Raw genomic sequence first — 18703 nt, 5'->3', positions numbered from 1 at the left:
TGCCATCTCACCTCTGTCTGCCTGGGTTCGAGTCTAGGATTCGGCCAATGTGGGTATGTGAGAAAGCTTGCCAGGAGCTTCTCGTGGGTCGGTGGTTCTTCTGGGGTTTTCCCGGGTTCTTCCTCCACCATTAATACTGGCCGCCATGAAGAGCCCATCGTGTGCTGAAAAATGGCGTTAAACCCCACAACAACAACATTAACATTCTAATATCCAGTGGTCCATTGCTGTCATTTCTTTTACATTGTAGCATTTCTTCAAATTACTTAAACGATTTTAAATCATGCTAAAAATAAAAACAACTCCTAACTGAACACACACATACACACACACACCTGATTAACATCAGTGGATGACTAACAAAACAAACGGTACAAAATATTATATTTTTATCATTCAATAAATCCCTTAATCAGTACTGAATGTGCTGAAATGATTAATGCTCATTTTCATTATTATACACTACTACTATCCATTATTGTCAATTACACTACAATTACTGTGTTTACTGAAATGCAACCAGACTACAGTTCCGATGAGTTAACAGTGAACAATCTTCGCCGCACATGCGCATTTCAGTGTGAACAATATTTTCTTTGTCTGGTTCCCTGCTTCTTGATTTGACCTTAGTTCTTGTACGAAGCGTAGAACAGATAAATAAACGTATCAGGACGCCAGACTAATATTTTCAGTGTACACACAATCATTATTGTTATCGTTTCGAAAAAAGTTGACAGTGGGCTAAAATGACTCGTAAGTATATGATTTAGTCATTAGTTCGCTTAAAATTGAATCAGAGTATCAACTGTATACAATCTTGTCTTTGGTCAGATCAAACACTTATCTTATTTTTAAAGAAGGTCTGAGTTAACAGCTGAACCAGGAACTTTCACGAACCTTCCATAGGGCCTTTTTATAAACATATGCGTACGATTCAAACTACGTGTAATTATTCGTTAAAACACTACCATGGCTTGTATATTTAAATGAAAAACCGCATAGAAGCCATACAGTTAATGGACTTCGACTAATGTAATTAAAAAAAAAAATATTATCATGGGTCTACTACAGAATCTAGTCCGGTCTAAACCAGATTTGTGTAGGTTGTTCCAGTCTTTATTGTAATCTTATACGCTGTGTAGTAACGACTGTTGTCCGGAAACTTCTTAGGTGTGTATTTGGTACCAACGCTTCTTTTAAACGACTAAAATATGTTACGTTTTACGAAGGAAAACAGTAACATGGAATGTAGATCTACTTTCCTCTGTTCCGTATTTAAATGTAAAAATATCAACGCTGAGGCGAGGAAGGTCAGATGAAACTGGGACTATACATACATAAATCACAGGTTCGTATGGTTACTTACAGTTTACCAGTCATACATTGTTATACTGTATTATATAGTACATTTATGACTGATAGTTAAATTGTAAATAACGATAAGAGTTACTGTGGATATAATGAAACAGAAATGAAAATATCAAAATACACATTTTGGGCGAGTTGCAAATTTTCTTTTGGCAAACGGAAAGATGGTCACATATAAAAAGTCACTTTTACCTCAGTAAAAAATGTCGAGGTGGGGGAGGGATAGTCATTAGCAAAAGTGATAGGCTTGGTTAAGATAAAATACTACTTGTTTTAAAATAATAACGTGTTTTTATAGTTAAAATGTACAAAGATACAGTTATCATTAGAGAAAGGAATAATCCCGAATTTTTTTTATAGATCGGAATATAATCAGAATGTATAAATTTCATTAAATGTGTATGTAGTTCAAATGAAAATAAATTTTTATTTTTCTCAATACCTGTTTCTTAAAAGAGTATAATCACAATATTTCATCATGAAATGGCCAGATATAGATAAAGATTTATCAGTTTGCATCCTAAATGATATGTATTTGTTGGTAAAAGGATGATTTCAAAAGTAGGATTGTAAACATTATATTTCTCATGAAATGATTACTTCACAAAATTAATAATACTTATACTTCCCAGTGCTGCCAAGGTCCTTAAGTGGTTGGGGACCTTAGAGGAATGCCTGCTTAGGGGGGTTTGGGGCAGGCTGAGAACTGAAATAGAGGTTAAACTTAACAATTAATTTTATTATCAAAATTATAAATTATAAATGTGAGAGAAACTTATGAAGTTAATCCAGAATAATCCCAAAATAGTTCCAGGAACATCCAAATAAATTGAAAGTTTAAATTTAAAAACTGAAAATGTACTGGTCTGCCAAGAATCGTGATGTCAAGATGGTATCTACCAGAACTCCTTTGAATAACTCACAGTAGTTCCAGAATAATATTATTGTTCAAAACAATGAGTACTTTCCATTTCCATTGAACAGTCTAAACAGACATTTTTTCCTCTCAAATAATATCTAAGTACAAAATAAAACAAGTCCACAGATTATCAACAGGAACATGAGAAATGAGGTTGACTCCAAAATTGGAATGAATCTGATTGCTCTGTTGTCTCTTGGTATACATCTTCTATTGTGACTGTATTTCATAATATAGCCTACATGTGACAGATCTTATTAAATTTATTAAATTAACACCGAATCTGATGGCCTAGTGGTTACAGCAATCACCTTGGATGCGGTAGGTCGCAGGTTCGATCCCTGGCTAAGTCATACCAAAGACTTATCAAAATGGTACTAACCGCTTCCTTGCTTGGCGCCCAAAATTAAGAGGTTAGTGTTAGGACTGGTTGGCCTGGTGTCAGGATAATGTGACTGGGTGGGACATCATGCTTAATGTCTGCGGCATAATGTCCCAGTGCTAGACATCACTATAAACTGCCACATTGCAGACATTATAGCGATAGGATTGAAAAATTGTTAAAGCTACATTAAAAATCCAAATTACACACACACACACACTTTAAATTTATCTTGAACTTGCCTATTCTTGCTCAATCAGTTGGAAGATAAATGAATTCTAAATATTGGCCGAACTCCATCAGCCAGTGATAAATTAATCCTAAGGCATCATTCAGTCTTATTATTAGGGCTGTTATTACCAATTATTATATGCTCATTTTTTTTCCCCGTTAACTTTACATTGTCAGAATCGTTCAGTATTCACTGATACTGAATGCGTGCAACAATACACATATGGCATTCACGTGAATAAAGGAACTACTTTCTTTTGTAAACAAACAGTGGTGTCAGACGCCAGCACTTTTGATCTGTAAACAAATCATGAAGACTCGCATAAGAGGCTCTTTACATTGTGGTTGTTTAAATTTGTTTCTGAATTAATTAAAACATGTTTTGTGGACTGCAAAAAACCCCAGCTGTTTTGGCACATTCCACGTTGATACAATGTTTCAGATTTAGGCTAGCTACATTATATAAATGACGGAAGATTAGGTCCTTACAAATAACATACAAGTGACAAGGCATATACTGTTTTCTTTAGCTGGTGATAAGAATGGCAAAATAAAATATACTTAGAGTTTTACATCCTGAATTTCCTCAAAATGTATTTTCTTAATTCTGCAAATCCGAATTACATGAGCCATGTCATCGGTTTTCAATCTGGATTACACATTTCGAAATTGTACTGTAATTTTGATGATAAGTGCGATTGCATCCTCCTTACTGCACTCAAAATGAAATAAGCATTAAATTCCATAGCATCTTTTTGATAATTGCAATTGAAAGACTTCGTATTTTTCCCACATTATGATTTCAAACATTCAGTGACAGAAACAAACACATTTGCAGACGTAAACACGCTTCTCTCGCGCCACTTCAATCAGATGTATTTCATGTATAATTTGCACAGATAAATCCAGTCCAAAATCACGAACTTTCGTCGAATCGAAACAAAATACCAAAATATATTTATTCCAGATCAGATGGAACAGTTGTTGCAATGCGCATTTATTCACAATATGACTGCAAATTTCAATTTTAACTAGACACGCCATTTTTTTCAAAAGTTATGTCGAGCGCGTGACTTCAATTTATCTGGGCAGAGTTATGTGCGCATTAATAATTATGTCATTGTGTAATGACAAATCTGCGCTTGTGTATTTAGTTTGGAATATGGCATTCATTCATTTACATTGTTTCTTGTAGTGGATTTTGTTTATATAATTAAACATTAGGTAGAATAAAAAAAATGAGCAGATGATAAAAAGGTTACTGCATTTGTATGGGAAAATATGAACTCGTTTTGTCACAAGTTTGTGCAGTATTTCATCCCAAAACTCATTTATATTTTCCCATGCAAATGCAGTAACCTATAATTGTCAACACATAACATAGCATCTAGTTATATAGAACCTAGACTTAAGTCATTTAGGCAAAATCTTACTATAGATATGCTGAACAATTTAAAACCATGAATCAAAATAACACAAATTAAATAAAATCATGTACCAGGAGTTAAAAAAATATTGATATACATAGCAAAAGTCAACAAACTAGACTATTGAACACTACAAAATCTCTACCCTTTTTAATATAAACCATAATAAAAGAATGTCACCAAACATGATTTGATTCATTGGAAGTAAAGAAAAAAAGAAATTTAACATTTCATGCTAGACCACATGACTACAAGTACATATTGGCAGATAGATATTAGGACTAGTGTTTAGTTTAAGCAAATGAAAGCACAAAATGTTTGTAGTAGCATGAAACTGGGTGTTTTGCCCCACTGGCTCTGCTGCCTTTCCATCCATCCTCATCTCATCCCACCATAGTAATTTATCCTCCCGTGCTAGCATTGTGTGTGGTTCACTCTGAAGTTTGATTGTGTACACCAGCCAGCAGACAGGTGATTTCATCATGGTGGGAAGGGACTCATCTAGATGGAAATGCTGATCAAGTGAGCTGATGGGCAAAATACCAGCCTTTCATGCTACTCTAGTCTGCATTGATTCTGGAAATGAAAATCCTGCAGAAAGTGAGAGATGATATTACTCATGCATGCAAGTCTGTGGTAGCAATCAATACACATATGCTGCAGGCTTATTTGACATTTTTTAATTTTAACTATACTACATACAGTCTGTTCTTGATTTTAAGAGCAATGCCTACACATGAAATGGCAAAGATGTTCAAGAGCAGGCTAATTAAACAAATATCTTAGTAAGTGGCCAGCTTGAGCTTTACTTTTATTCTTAATGATGCATTTGATGGACCCAGATATCCCATATTAAAGGTGTATGAGTCCGGACCATACTTCCTTATCATGACTGGACTTAAGGTGTGTGGGGTGCAACGGGAATGTGGATAAATGATAAGCGGCATCTTGATCACAATTATGTGCCACATATCACAGAACAAGAACTTAAATGTGACACTTTTTACACAGTTGGATTATCAACATCGATAGTTGTCAGCGATGAAAATCAGTTCCATGTACTGAATGTTTTTGCAAGCTGGTTCATAACCATCTTTCACGTTTGTGTTAAAGATTACCGTATGTGTGATGGAATCCTAATGTAGTGATGAATTGCAGAATTTATTTACTGACAGGGTGTTGGATCATCTGGTAGCCAATGTTAACCTCAGTAACAATTTTGCTCCACTTCTCAAGGAACATCTGCATCAGAGTGGTGACACCAAACCCTCCTATGAACTGTCATATAAGTTTGTTAAAGGCCAAGTAGAAATTGCCATTTGATGTGCCACAGCCAACTTCAGGCAGCTTTTAATCATTGCACATGCATGAGAAGATGCTCAAGCATTAACTGCAGCAACAGATGTAAAAGCACTCCAAGATTGTTTCTATAATGAAATGGTAGCATTAACTGCTGTATCCGGTCATGTTCACCATTGAATATTTTAAACCAGCATTGACTCAGCTGAGAAAAGAAAGGTCCTGAACGTTATTCAACACAGACAGTTTGAGTGACAGTTAGTGGGCATAATTCGTGTTTTTGTATGAGAGGGAGGCCAGTCCACCAGAATGCAGCATTGACAGATTTAAATATTCCTAAGGCAGAGGCTTTTCATAACTTCATGACAGTTGTGTCAGTCAGAAAGAATAACTGGCTAGAAGTGCATGTGCCTATAGCTCTTGAGCATGGTGTGAGATTGGACAAGGTCTGATGCCTGTTGTGCAGTTACAATACATGATTGCCTTATTAATAGAAGAACTGTGATATAGCCTCAGTCTTACTAACGTGAAAAAATAATCGAAGCAGTACAAAGCTGTGAAATGACATCATGAGAACTGCGCTAATCCTAAAGTACAAATGAGCGTTTGATCATAGATGCTATTTGTGGGCTTGCTGCGGCAGCAGCTGTGGGTTTTGATGTGACTGGAATCATGACAACATCTATCATTGTAAGTGCATCAGTTAGTATTGTTGTCAGATCTATATCTATAGTAACCAGTGGTCTGGTGGCAAGAGCAAATTAATTTCCATGTGACTAAATTCCAGAGTATGCATCTATTTTGAATTGCTTGTGGCCTCATGGAGCAGTCTCAATACAATCAGTAAACTGTACTTGGTGGCAATCGAGGATAAAATAATCAGTGCAACTGAGTTTTAAACTGCTGACAAAATTGGAAAATTAGCTCCATGCACAAAAAAGAAATCGCTCAGTTGAAGACTTTCAGATTGCAAAAGCAGAGTAAAGAAAAATATCTTAACACAGTGTGTATACATTGATTGCTACCATAGACTTACTGCCTTCAGTATATCTTCACTCACTCTCTGCAGGATTTTTGTTTCTGCGATCACTGCAGACTGGAGTAGTACAGTATTTTGCCCCACTGGCTCACTTTGTCAGACGAGTCACTACTCACCATGATGAAATCACCTGTCTGCTTGATGATCAAGTTTCAGAGTGAACTACAGGCAACACAAGTGGGGGTGGGGGTGGGTGGGGTAAATTATCAAGGTGTGTAGAGATGGGGATGGGTGGAATGCCTGCAAAGTTAGCTAGTGGGGCAAAACACCCAGTTTCATACTACTTATGTCATTACTAGCAACTGTTGTCAACTTTCCAAACAGGTAGTGAAAAGAAATGTTCTAATTAATGATGGAATACATATCCATCATTTTGAAAGTGGAAGAGCTGTATGCTCACTTAGTTTTTTTGATGATGTACTTACATACAATGATCATGAATATAAATGGGGAAAACAGGTTTAGAAACTGGAGGAACTGGGGAAAATAAGCATGATTGTCACTAATTTGAAGAAATGGGTGTCATCTGCACCAAGTACATTATACAGTGAACGGGAAAATGCAAAGATCAGCAGATTGTAAAGTAGAATGCAGTGAGATTCTTCAGATTTTTTATACACGCTTCATGTTTTTTAGAGACTTCAGACAAGTTCTGGGTTGTTGGATGTTGTCATATCTATTTAAAAAATAGGGGTGGGTTACTAAGATAATTTTATTTTTTGTTTCTCTTCTCTTATTAATAGAATAAGTAAAATCATTAATATGGTGATCATGTGGATCTATAAAAAAAAAAGTCAGTTTTGAGTCCTGCATTGAATTGTTACCCAATTCCAGGTGGAAATCAGAGAGAATTGGCCCGACAAAAAAATTTGAAAAAGCAACAGGAATTGTCCAAGTCAAAGGCAGCATCAGATAAGAATGGTAATAAAGGATTGAGTCTAGAGGAAAGACGTCAAAGGTAAGATCAGCTGTTCCCATGGAAACAAGGTTGAGTTCATAAAAGCAAAAATATTCATCCAGAGAGTAGTTAATCAGTACTTAAAAAATGTACTTAAAATCGTGATATGTCTACTACATGCAAGATAATCCAAATCGCACTTGCTGCCATGCAGTGTCTGCAGTTGATAACAGTGTGGATTGATTAATTGTCCACTGCTGCTGCATGAACAATCAGTGTATGTAGGTACAATATTTCCGAATGTCCTCAAGATTATTAATGTTGAATTTAAAAAAAGATGCACAATATTCATTGAAATAACTTTCTTTGTGTAATAAAACAGACTAAAATGTAGTTAAATTTTCTTTAGTAGTTGAATTTGACATATGCATGCATTATAATACAATAAACAGAATTAGTATTGAAATAAAGCAAAAGAAAGCTTACATTATGGACAGATATGTAATTTTGAATAAGGATGTGTTGTAAAAAATTGGCAAGTTTACAAAGTACAATGTGTGCTGTGGACTAATTACTTTGTACATGTAATTATTAAATTTTATCATGCCAGGGTTGTCAGGTAGGTATTTAAACTGAGTCAGCAGTACAACAGTGTCGAGTCTGATGACCGGAGGTGTTCTGCATCATTTGATAATAAACCAACATAAAAGAAATCTTTACATTTTAAAAAAAAGGTCAGGCTCTTAATTGCTTCTTCAACAATAACCTAAAGTAATTAGTAAAATTTATTTGGGAACAAATAAAATATTGATGCTTGTATTAAATTTTCACCAGCATCAATGGACATATTTACCAGGGGTCAAGCAAGCCTTGAATTTTAGGGAGAAGTGTCTTCTCCTTTTGGACAGAACAGGGAGAAGTAAGAGCTGAACAAAGAGAAGTGGGAGCAAAGCAAGACATGCAATATATATTATTTGAATTATGCCCTCAATTTCCCAGTATGCATATTGTATTTAACATTGGTTTTAAGCAATATTTTTTTTTCAAGTAGAAAATTTCTGAGTTCTATCTATATTATAAACACATTTGGTTCATGTTTAAAAAGTAACATATTCATATGCATTTTATTTTGGTAGTATGACTTAAAAAGAGAATATCAAGTTATACACTGCAATTAATTTTAAGGGAGTAACTAGATTATAGTATTGTTATTGTATTGTAGTTGCAAATTAGTACAAATGCTTAAAAAACTACACTTAATAAAGAATTTTTCTTTTTTTTTTATGAAAGTTCACTAAAAATGGCATTTGAAATTTTTTCTAAACTTGTTTTAAACAAACCATGTGCAATGTATATGAGAGAAAATGCACACATCTTTCAGGTCATACTGTTCATCCTAATTTCTTTGTTGCTTTAAAACTTTACTGTAACTGTTCATAGACAACATACTGAAGAATTAAAGTCAATATATGAATTAACTAAATCCTTTTTTTCAACCGAATCAACACAGTTAACATTCAAATGCATCTATTTTTATTTTGATATGATTGCAAATATAAATATTTTATTATTTGTCTATATACTTGGTGTAACGTTAAGCACTGTTTAAATAGTATTTGATTCTGTGTTATATATATATATATATATATATATATATATATATATATATATATATATATATATATATATATATATATATATTTTCACACAAATGAGTGAATACAACCGTAACCATATAGAGTAAGGTATGAATGGAACATAAAAGCAGTGTGTACAATACAAAGGCATGAATGGAGCATAAAAGCAATATGTACAAAACAAAGTAAGGCATGAATGGAGCATAAAAGCAATGTGTACAATACAAAGTAAGGCATGAATGGAGCTTAAAAGCAATGTGTACAATACGAAGTAAGGCATGAATGGAGCTTAAAAGCAATGTGTACAATACAAAGTAAGGCATGAATGGAGCATAAAAGCAATGTGTACAATACAAAGTAAGGCATGAATGGAGAGTAAAAGCAATGTGTACAATACAAAGTAAGGCATGAATGGAGCATAAAAGCAATGTGTACAATACAAAGTAAGGCATGAATGGAGAGTAAAAGCAATGTGTACAATACAAAGTAAGGCATGAATTGAGCATAAAAGCAATGTGTACAGTACAAAGTAAGGCATGAATGGAGCATAAAAGCAATGTGACAATACAAGTAAGGCATGAATGGAGCATAAAAGCAATGTGACAATACAAAGTAAGGCATGAATGGAGCTTAAAAGCAATGTGTACAATACAAAGTAAGGCATGAATGGAGCATAAAAGCAATGTGTACAATACAAAGTAAGGCATGAATGGAGAGTAAAAGCAATGTGTACAAAACAAAGGCATGGATGGAGCTTAAAAACAATGTGTACAATACAAAGTAAGGCATGAATGGAGCTTAAAAGCAATGTGTACAATACAAAGTAAGGCATGAATTGAGCGTAAAAGCAATGTGTACAATACAAAGTAAGGCATGAATGGAGCATAAAAGCAATGTGTACAATACAAAGTAAGGCATGAATGGAGCATAAAAGCAATGTGTACAATACAAAGTAAGGCATGAATGGAGCTTAAAAGCAATGTGTACAAAACAAAGTAAGGCATGAATGGAGCATAAAAGCAATGTGTACAATACAATGTAAGGCATGAATGGAGCATAAAATCAATGTATACAATACAAAGTAAGGCATGAATGGAGCATAAAAGGGATGGATTAAACCTTTTCATAGGGAGGTAAGTGGATGGCCTTATGCACTGCATGTGATCCTGTAATAGACATTTCGAGTATGCAGAAATTTGCCCTATAATCGCATATGAAAGGCAAGAAGCCTAAAATGCAGGTTGTTAACCTAAACCAGAGGAAGGTGGCATTTTGTATTGCAGAACATTTTGTGTATTTACTTAAAACAAGAATTACAGCTTAAATGTTGGTGTAGGACCCCAAGAAAGTTAGAGACAAATCTCTATATCTGATTGAAAATTAAAAATCTGACAAGTGACTGATGCTGACCGCATATTGTCATATGAGGTGCTTTTATTTTACTTATAAAAAATGAATCATCCTTACTGTTATGAAACAAGAACTTATGCATCAGTTGTTAAAAACTTGAATAATTATGTGATGTATGTAAAGCTGTGTCATGGTTCAGACAGAACTAAAGTGATTGCTAGAATGAAGATATGCATAATTATTAATAAAAATGTTGCTGAATAATGTAACAACTTTAAAATTGGAAAGTCACTGAATTCTGGTACCCAGGGCATGTATGAACCATGTCAGCCGTAATTGACCAAAACAGATTATAGAATGGTCTTTTGTTGATTGGTTAATAAGTTTATCATGATGACTTCTAAACTATTGGAGAATTGCAGTGAAACTTTACATATACATTCATTCCATTGCCAGATTGATCTTAAATGAAAATGGTGCCATTTGGAAATCCAGTATGGCCACCATGATGACCATCTTGACAATAGTATCGCTACTCCTGATTGGATGGTAATATCAACATAGCTTTCACTGAAAGTCTTCATATGAAGTCGGGATGGTCATAACTGAAAATGGGGCTGATCTTTTATTCAAAATGGCTGCCACAGCTGCTGACTTGAAAATCTTGTTATTGCTGCTCCTCCTGAATGGAATGTCATATTGACTTAGGGTTTTCAACAGAAGACTTATGATTTCTAGTTGGCCCAAAGTGAAAATGATCTGGGAGCTGATATGGTACTCTCTTGTAGGTTGAAGCAACAATTTTTACTGTAGAAATTACAGCAGTGCTGAAAGCTTTCAAGTATGTTTATAAGTTTCAAAAAATATCTTTTGAATTATCTTTCCACATTGAAGCCATATAAAAACATAAATCTTACAACCTATTGTTATACCAGATATTAGAGAAATATGATATGCTCATATAATGTAGGAAAATTACATTTGACTGGCTACCTTTTTATCAGGGGTAATAGGAGTCAAAGCTGCTCTGTAGTCACCCATGGAAGATTCCACATGTACTGACTTCAGGTATTGGAAGATTCCACATGTTCTGAACTTCAGATATTGTATACATCAGCATATTTGTAATACTTGGCAGACAATGTGGAATGAAAACTTAAGCGTAGGAACATAAGACCCACTTTTAGAGAGTGTCTTCAGAACACTATTGGGATTCATTTGGAACTTAATACATTTTGACTTGAACTTTTGGTAGTATTTGGGATTAATTCACAATACTGAAGTTCTTTTTCAACTTTCTGTTCTTGGGAAATAAATTATTCATTGAGTTTTACAAAATTTGCTGGCTTTCATTCTTTTCTGTTTAAGACAATAGAGTAGTAACTAGTGACATCCCTCTTATTAACCATTATTGTGCCAGTTGTGTCCTGGACACACATGCCTGCCTCATGCATATCTTCTGTGGGTGAACATTGTCCAGAGTGATGCTTTAGCCCAAGTCCACTGATATATATTCTTGTCGAGTTTGTTATCTTCAGCCCTGTGAGACAGAAGAAATGTAATATCCACTGCATGAAGAAAGTTTATGATGACATACCATCCATCAAAATCCTGGATTTTTTTTATAGCAAATGTGGTTTATGTAAAAATCTTTAGACATGTGTTAAATGTTCTCTTCTGTTTTACTTTCATTTTACAGAATTTAGCATCGTTTTATATCATACATGTATCTTCACATTTTCACTCATTGTTAAGGTTTCATTTTGCTTCAGTTTTCATGTAATTCATTTTTACATTCTTCAAACATTTACATTAGTTGGCACCATGTATCCACCATTGTGTTGAGGTGCCATATAGTGCACTACATGCATGCAATTATTTAATGGCAGAAAATCCCAACTTTGAACTTTTATATCTTTGAAACTTTTTAAGACATAGTCTTCAGAAAATTATCTAAAGGCAGTTATTATAGTAAGTATGAAAAAACATTTTTTAAGAAACTTCCTTTTCCACCAATAGTTACATTTTATGTAAATTAAAGAAAAATGTCAATATACAGACAAGAGTGATTGAAAACTTTATGGAAAAGTTTTTGGAAATATATATATTGTAATAACCTGCATTTAGGGAGTGAGGTATGCATGCATATATACGGTAAACACTATTCATACAAGCCGTCCAATTCGGTATAGATTTTTTAAAAAAAATTATAAATCTGTGCATTAGCAGTGAATTGCTCAGATGAGTTGACATTACTATTTTCTAGGATCCTGTGTTTTGTTTACTTGTCGATTAATAGTTAGCTGGTGTAGTCTACGTGTTTTTGTGATAGCGAAAATAGGGAGTATCATGCCGGCGGCTGGCATCCTTGATAATTCGATTAATGGCTATTTCTAGTTAACAGCTTAAGACTGTACACTACATACTCAATGTGTTTATAGTCCCTGGGGTTTCATTTGTATACGTCATTGCATTTAATTTTGTTTTTCCTCTTCTTTGTTTATTTGGTACATATAACTGTTGACTACCCTTTCATGCGGTCTACCTCGGTAATATTGTAAGAGTGCATAACACGGTTTCCGAACCATTGCTATAGCGACAGACTAACACGATATGTGCCGCGAAATACAAATCTGAATTTTTTTTCTTTTTCTATTTTTACTTATGGCAATTCATTCGCAATGTAGCAATGTGTAAAATATCCAGCTGGTAATCTCCATAAATAATCACTGTGAAAATTAACTAAATATACACATGGTGGCGCTCACCAGATAATATGTACTTTTGAGAGAGTGACGTATGTAAGGTGAAGTAGTTCGCATTTAAAACATGCACAGTGGAGAGAATGTTTGCATACCTCTATGCTACATTAATGTAATGTGGATGATATTTCTTTTGGATATTGTACCTTTGGAAATTTTACATGATTTAAGCACACTGCTAACTAAAATGACTGCTCCCTTGTGTTAAAAAATCAGTCTGAATTAGTCTAAAGTACACTATACATAGCAGCTATTAAAATAGGGAAAATGAATTTTGCCAGACTAGACAATACCAGCTTCTGAAAGTGCAATGAATGAATTACCAAATATATAAAATGTAAAAAAAGTTATTGGCTCTTTTTTATACAATTGACCTCTGAAGTTCAGGAAGTGAAAATGACCAAGTAGAGCTAGCACTTTTTTGAAAGGTGCACATTTGAAGTAAGGCCAAGCTGTATACTCTATAACCCATAGTACACCCATCAATCATGCACCAAAATAAAGGGAATTAAAGGTTCTTTGCATTATGCCTAAGATATACAAGGTCTTTTTTAAATAGCCAGTATAACCAGTGAGGAAAGCCGGGGACATTCTTTTTCTTTAAATTCCTAACCCTATGCAAAATGCGAAACTGTATAGCGCCACCTTAAAGAAAATAAAAAAAGGTTTGCAATTATTTTTTTTTATTTTCATATAATTATGTATGATGTTCTGAATAAAATGGTACATTCATATTGCATTTAAGCATGAAAATAAGCTAATTATGATCGTTTTTCTCTTGCTTACATAATTTGCCATGAGGTATGTTTGTGTGAGTAGTGACCTTAATTATGGGGAAATTAGAAGACTTAGAATATAGGAATAGAGTCAACTTAAATTTAAAACTGTTGCAATAAGTGACAGAAATATATGGTGAAAATGTTTCTTTTCATTTATTTGCAATGAAATAAAAAAATAAATGATGAGAAAGTGAATTCGCTTCTTCCATATTAAACAATAGGCAAATATTTTACACTTTGACCTTTGACCTTTATGAAGCTGATGAGTTACCTCCCTTTTCTAATTGTAAAATTCATTGTTGATATCTCAGAAATAATTCTGGCTAGTTTCATGTTCCTATCATTCAGCATAACATTGGTTGCTATGTTTACAGAATGTAATGTGCATTCTTAAAATAGCTCACTTTTATCATGGGGGGGGGTAGGCTGGACTTGTTAGAGACTCTGACACTCATAAATACTGTTCTGTGGGGAAAAAGGCAGGAGAATTATTCATAAGGATTGTTTTGATGCTTGCGACTTAAATGTTTCAGCCATATAAACATAATTAAATCATAAAAAAATAATACCTACATCTTCTTTATGGTGGCGCTCACCAGATAATATGTACTTTTGAGAGAGTGACGTATGTAAGGTGAAGTAGTTCGCATTTAAAACATGCACAGTGGAGAGAATGTTTGCATACCTCTATGCTACATTAATGTAATGTGGATGATATTTCTTTTGGATATTGTACTTTTGGAAATTTTACATGATTTAAGCACACTGCTAACTAAAATGACTGCTCCCTTGTGTTAAAAAATCAGTCTGAATTAGTCTAAAGTACACTATACATAGCAGCTATTAAAACAGGGAAAATGAATTTTGCCAGACTAGACAATACCAGCTTCTGAAAGTGCAATGAATGAATTACCAAATATATAAAATATAAAAAAAGTTATCGGCTCTTTTTTATACAATTGACCTCTGAAGTTCAGGAAGTGAAAATGACCAAGTAGAGCTAGCACTTTTTTGAAAGGTGCACATTTGAAGTAAGGCCAAGCTGTATACTCTATAACCCATAGTACACCCATCAATCATGCACCAAAATAAAGGGAATTAAAGGTTCTTTGCATTATACCTAAGATATACAAGGTCTTTTTTAAATAGCCAGTATAACCAGTGAGGAAAGCCAGGGACATTCTTTTTCTTTAAATTCCTAACCCTATGCAAAATGCGAAACTGTATAGCGCCACCCATGCAATACTAGCGCATGATGGTTTGAACATTCCAACAAGGATTGTGGGTTTTGTGGGCTTTGTGGGTATTGTGGGCGTTGTGGGTATTGTGGGTTTTGTGGGTATTGTGGGTTTTGTCAGGAGTATATAAGGCTTTGTGGGCTGCTTGAGAGGGTTCAGTCAGCTAGCAGCCATCAAACTAGGTACATCAGTTATTGTGAGTTTTATTTTTATTTTTTTAAATTTTGTTTTGTTTAGTTTATTAGAGAGTTATGTAACTTTAGGCAATATTTTGGACAGTAAATATTTTTATAAAGTTTATTTAAGTGCAAATCAATTTTTATTTAAGTTACTTTTTTTATTATTTTTAATTCCTTTCTCTCTTCCAACTTATACACATTCTAGTCATTTCTAATTTATTTTACAAGCAACATAGATATTGTTTTATCATTTGCTATTTGAAATTCAGTTATATGGTCAAGTGAGTGTTGTCCTCACAGACCAGTACTTTTATTCATTTCTTTATTTATTTTCTTTATTTAATTAGTTTTATGAAGCTAAAGACACACAGAAAAGTTCTGCTACACTACAAATATATAATTCCTTTTTTTCTTAAATTATAGGTCCAACAAAGGTCTTAGGGAAATAAAATGTCTAAGTCATTGTGAGTGTTTTCCTCACCGACTTGACATTCTAAATTCAATTCAACATTACTTGATTATTCTAGCAATCTATAAAACATAAGTTATTTGTCTATTTTATAATTTACTAGTTGTCTTTGTCATTGTGAGTGTTTTCCTCACAGACTTTACATTCTAAATTCAATTCAACAATACTTGATTATTCTAGCAATCTATAAAACATAAGTTATGTGTCTATTTTATAATTTATTAGTTGTCTAAGTCACTGTGAGTGTTTTCCTCACCGACTTGACAGCCAATTTACTTCCATTTATACCAATTCACTTCAAATAAGTATTACGCTATAGTTGAGGTGTAAAGTCAAGCAAGTGTTCTCCTTGCAGATTTTTACATTTCACAATTACAATCGAATCATAGTTTCTCGTCTGTAGTAACCTTTATTGCAACTAAATCCACATATGGTAACCCTAACATAATCTTCACTCATCAGAAGAAATAATATGATGAACTAATAGGATAGTGCTAATGTGTATCCAGACCTTGCATGAAATTATCATATACCATACAGTACCTTCAAACAATGATAATATTTTGGCTTAGGACAAAAACAACAAGACTGTCATGGTCATGAACTGGTTTTATTCACTGTTTCTTAATAAATGAATCATCTTGTGTTATGGTTGAAAAGAAATCAAGAGTTCGAGCTTACTCCATTCTCCCCCTCCTTAGTCAGCTGATAAGAAGCATACTCATCCATGGTGCGATACTCCAAGATAGTATTATCAGGACCTAGCTTGGCCGTTACAATATATATATATATATATATATATATATATATATATATATATATATATATGTTTATACAAGTAAATGATACTCTTACTATGAGTTTCCTGAGTGTACCCAAAACAAATACATCTAAGCAATGTAATTGATATTTAAAAAGCTATGCAGTGAAAAGCCTTTGTAATCCACTAGCAATTTGACAAGACTTGCTTGTTAGTACATGTACAGTCAGTTATGTTTTGTATTTATGTTGGGTTCTCAGTCCTATATTTTTCCTTGTTTTTTAAAATCCAGTTGTAATACTTTTCAGGGATGCAGATATCATGAGACAGAAGCAGATGGCAGCAGTAGCTGGAAAAGGAGATGGAAAGGAAGGAGCAGGAAAATGATAAAAAGAAAATGCTGTGGATATTGTCTCACAGGATTTGACATGATGCTGTCTTGATACTGTAAATGTATACTGGACATTATGTATGAGGATCAGAATTTTGGGATCACTGAAGATATCATCACAAAAGCTGTGACAGTATTTCATTTATTCTGTAAGGTAGCTCAACACTGAAATCATTGGTTAGAGCCATGGGAAATGGGTCAGTTTCTCAAATGTTCTTTGATAATCTGAAGTGCAGCAGTAGCTCAACTGTTCTCTTTTTGAAGTGTATGGAATTGCACAAAAGGTTAATGCTCTTCGATGACCTGAAGATGCCTGGTACAACTTTGATTAATTGCAGTTTTTGTACTCTTTGCTCCTGTGTACCCATATACAGTATGTTGGCTTTACATGGTAATTTTTCTGTTAAAAATGGGTTCTTTTAATTTCTGCTAAAAATTGGTTCTTTTTTTAATAACATCTGTAATCTATGTAGGGGTTGAAGCATCTGTTTTGTCTAAAAATACAATTTACAAGTAAATTTAACAGATGATGTCATATTTTTAGTGTGCCAAATTCCTATTTAGCCAATCATTAAAGTGGAAATAGCTTTTGTATTTCTCTGTGATTTGTATTTATCAGATGAAAAAAGATGAATTTACCCGGTAACACATTTTCAAGAAAATAAGGAAGTTCTTTCATCAGTGTCATTGTGGAATGAAAAATCCAAAGGCAGGCAGCCCAGGACAAGTCACTTGCCCAGAAATTTTTATAGAGCATAAAAGGAAAATCCTGATCATGAGAATTTCAGTTCTGGGCCAGTAGACCAATTTAGGTTTTTTTCAGTCCTACCCTGACATTGAAACATGTTTACTGATTTTGAACGCTTACATTTTATTGCTTTTCTTTCTGCAAAAAAGATCTTGTGCAGTCAACCAGTCATTGCTATCTCTGTCAGCATTATTTAGTGTTTGAGCCATGTTTTGGTAATGGATGCCATTCTTCAGAAAACAATTGATTGCTTTCTTCTAACTAATGCTTTTTTCTTATATCGACTTCCTCTGTTACTAGGTCATTTGTCATAATTATATGTATCTTCAACATTGTTTATCAGCATACAAATTATTTTGTGTCACAGTTAATGACCTCTGTATTAAAACAATTTTCAGGTATTTTGCTAAATAAATCATTTTCATAATATGTAGTTGTTTGATTTCAAATCTAAAACTCACTGTACATGTAAGCAGCCAAGTTTACATGAACACGAGTCTTTCATACTCAGTAGGTGCTAATGCATCAAGGTTCAGCTTTTAACTCACATGGCCTTTGGCCAGGTAGGCTTACAGCATGGCCCTTTGTCATTCATGTGTCTCAGCAATGACAGTTTTCAGCTGTTTTCTCAAAAAACCATTAGCTCATTTTCACAAAACTTGGCATAGAACATCCTCTCATTAAGACCTTCAGATTTATACAAATAATGTGGATCTGATGTCAAATGTGGCTGTTTTTACTAAAAAAAACCCCAGTAAAACATTTAAAACAGCTTTTTCGCAAAAACTGCTGAACAGATATTGAATAAAGTTGCCATAAAGCTGGCT

The 18703-nt window shown here is 33.8% G+C and overlaps 1 protein-coding gene across 1 annotated transcript; it reads left to right on the top strand.

Moving 5' to 3' along the window:
* Nucleotides 1–614: 614 nt before the first annotated feature.
* On the top strand, nt 615–18305 carry LOC149801946 (small EDRK-rich factor 1-like). The gene is made up of 3 exons (XM_089956344.1): nt 615–753; nt 7500–7623; nt 17046–18305. Exons 1-3 carry the CDS (start codon nt 747–749, stop codon nt 17122–17124), a joined length of 210 nt encoding a protein of 69 aa, XP_089812470.1. The 5' UTR covers nt 615–746; the 3' UTR covers nt 17125–18305.
* Nucleotides 18306–18703: the final 398 nt, after the last annotated feature.

This window comes from Sinohyriopsis cumingii, chromosome 4 (genome assembly GCF_028554795.1).
Source record: "Sinohyriopsis cumingii isolate HCF-2022 chromosome 4, ASM2855479v2, whole genome shotgun sequence".
NCBI lineage: Eukaryota > Metazoa > Mollusca > Bivalvia > Unionida > Unionidae > Sinohyriopsis > Sinohyriopsis cumingii.
This window is presented reverse-complemented; position numbering and strand designations above follow the sequence as displayed.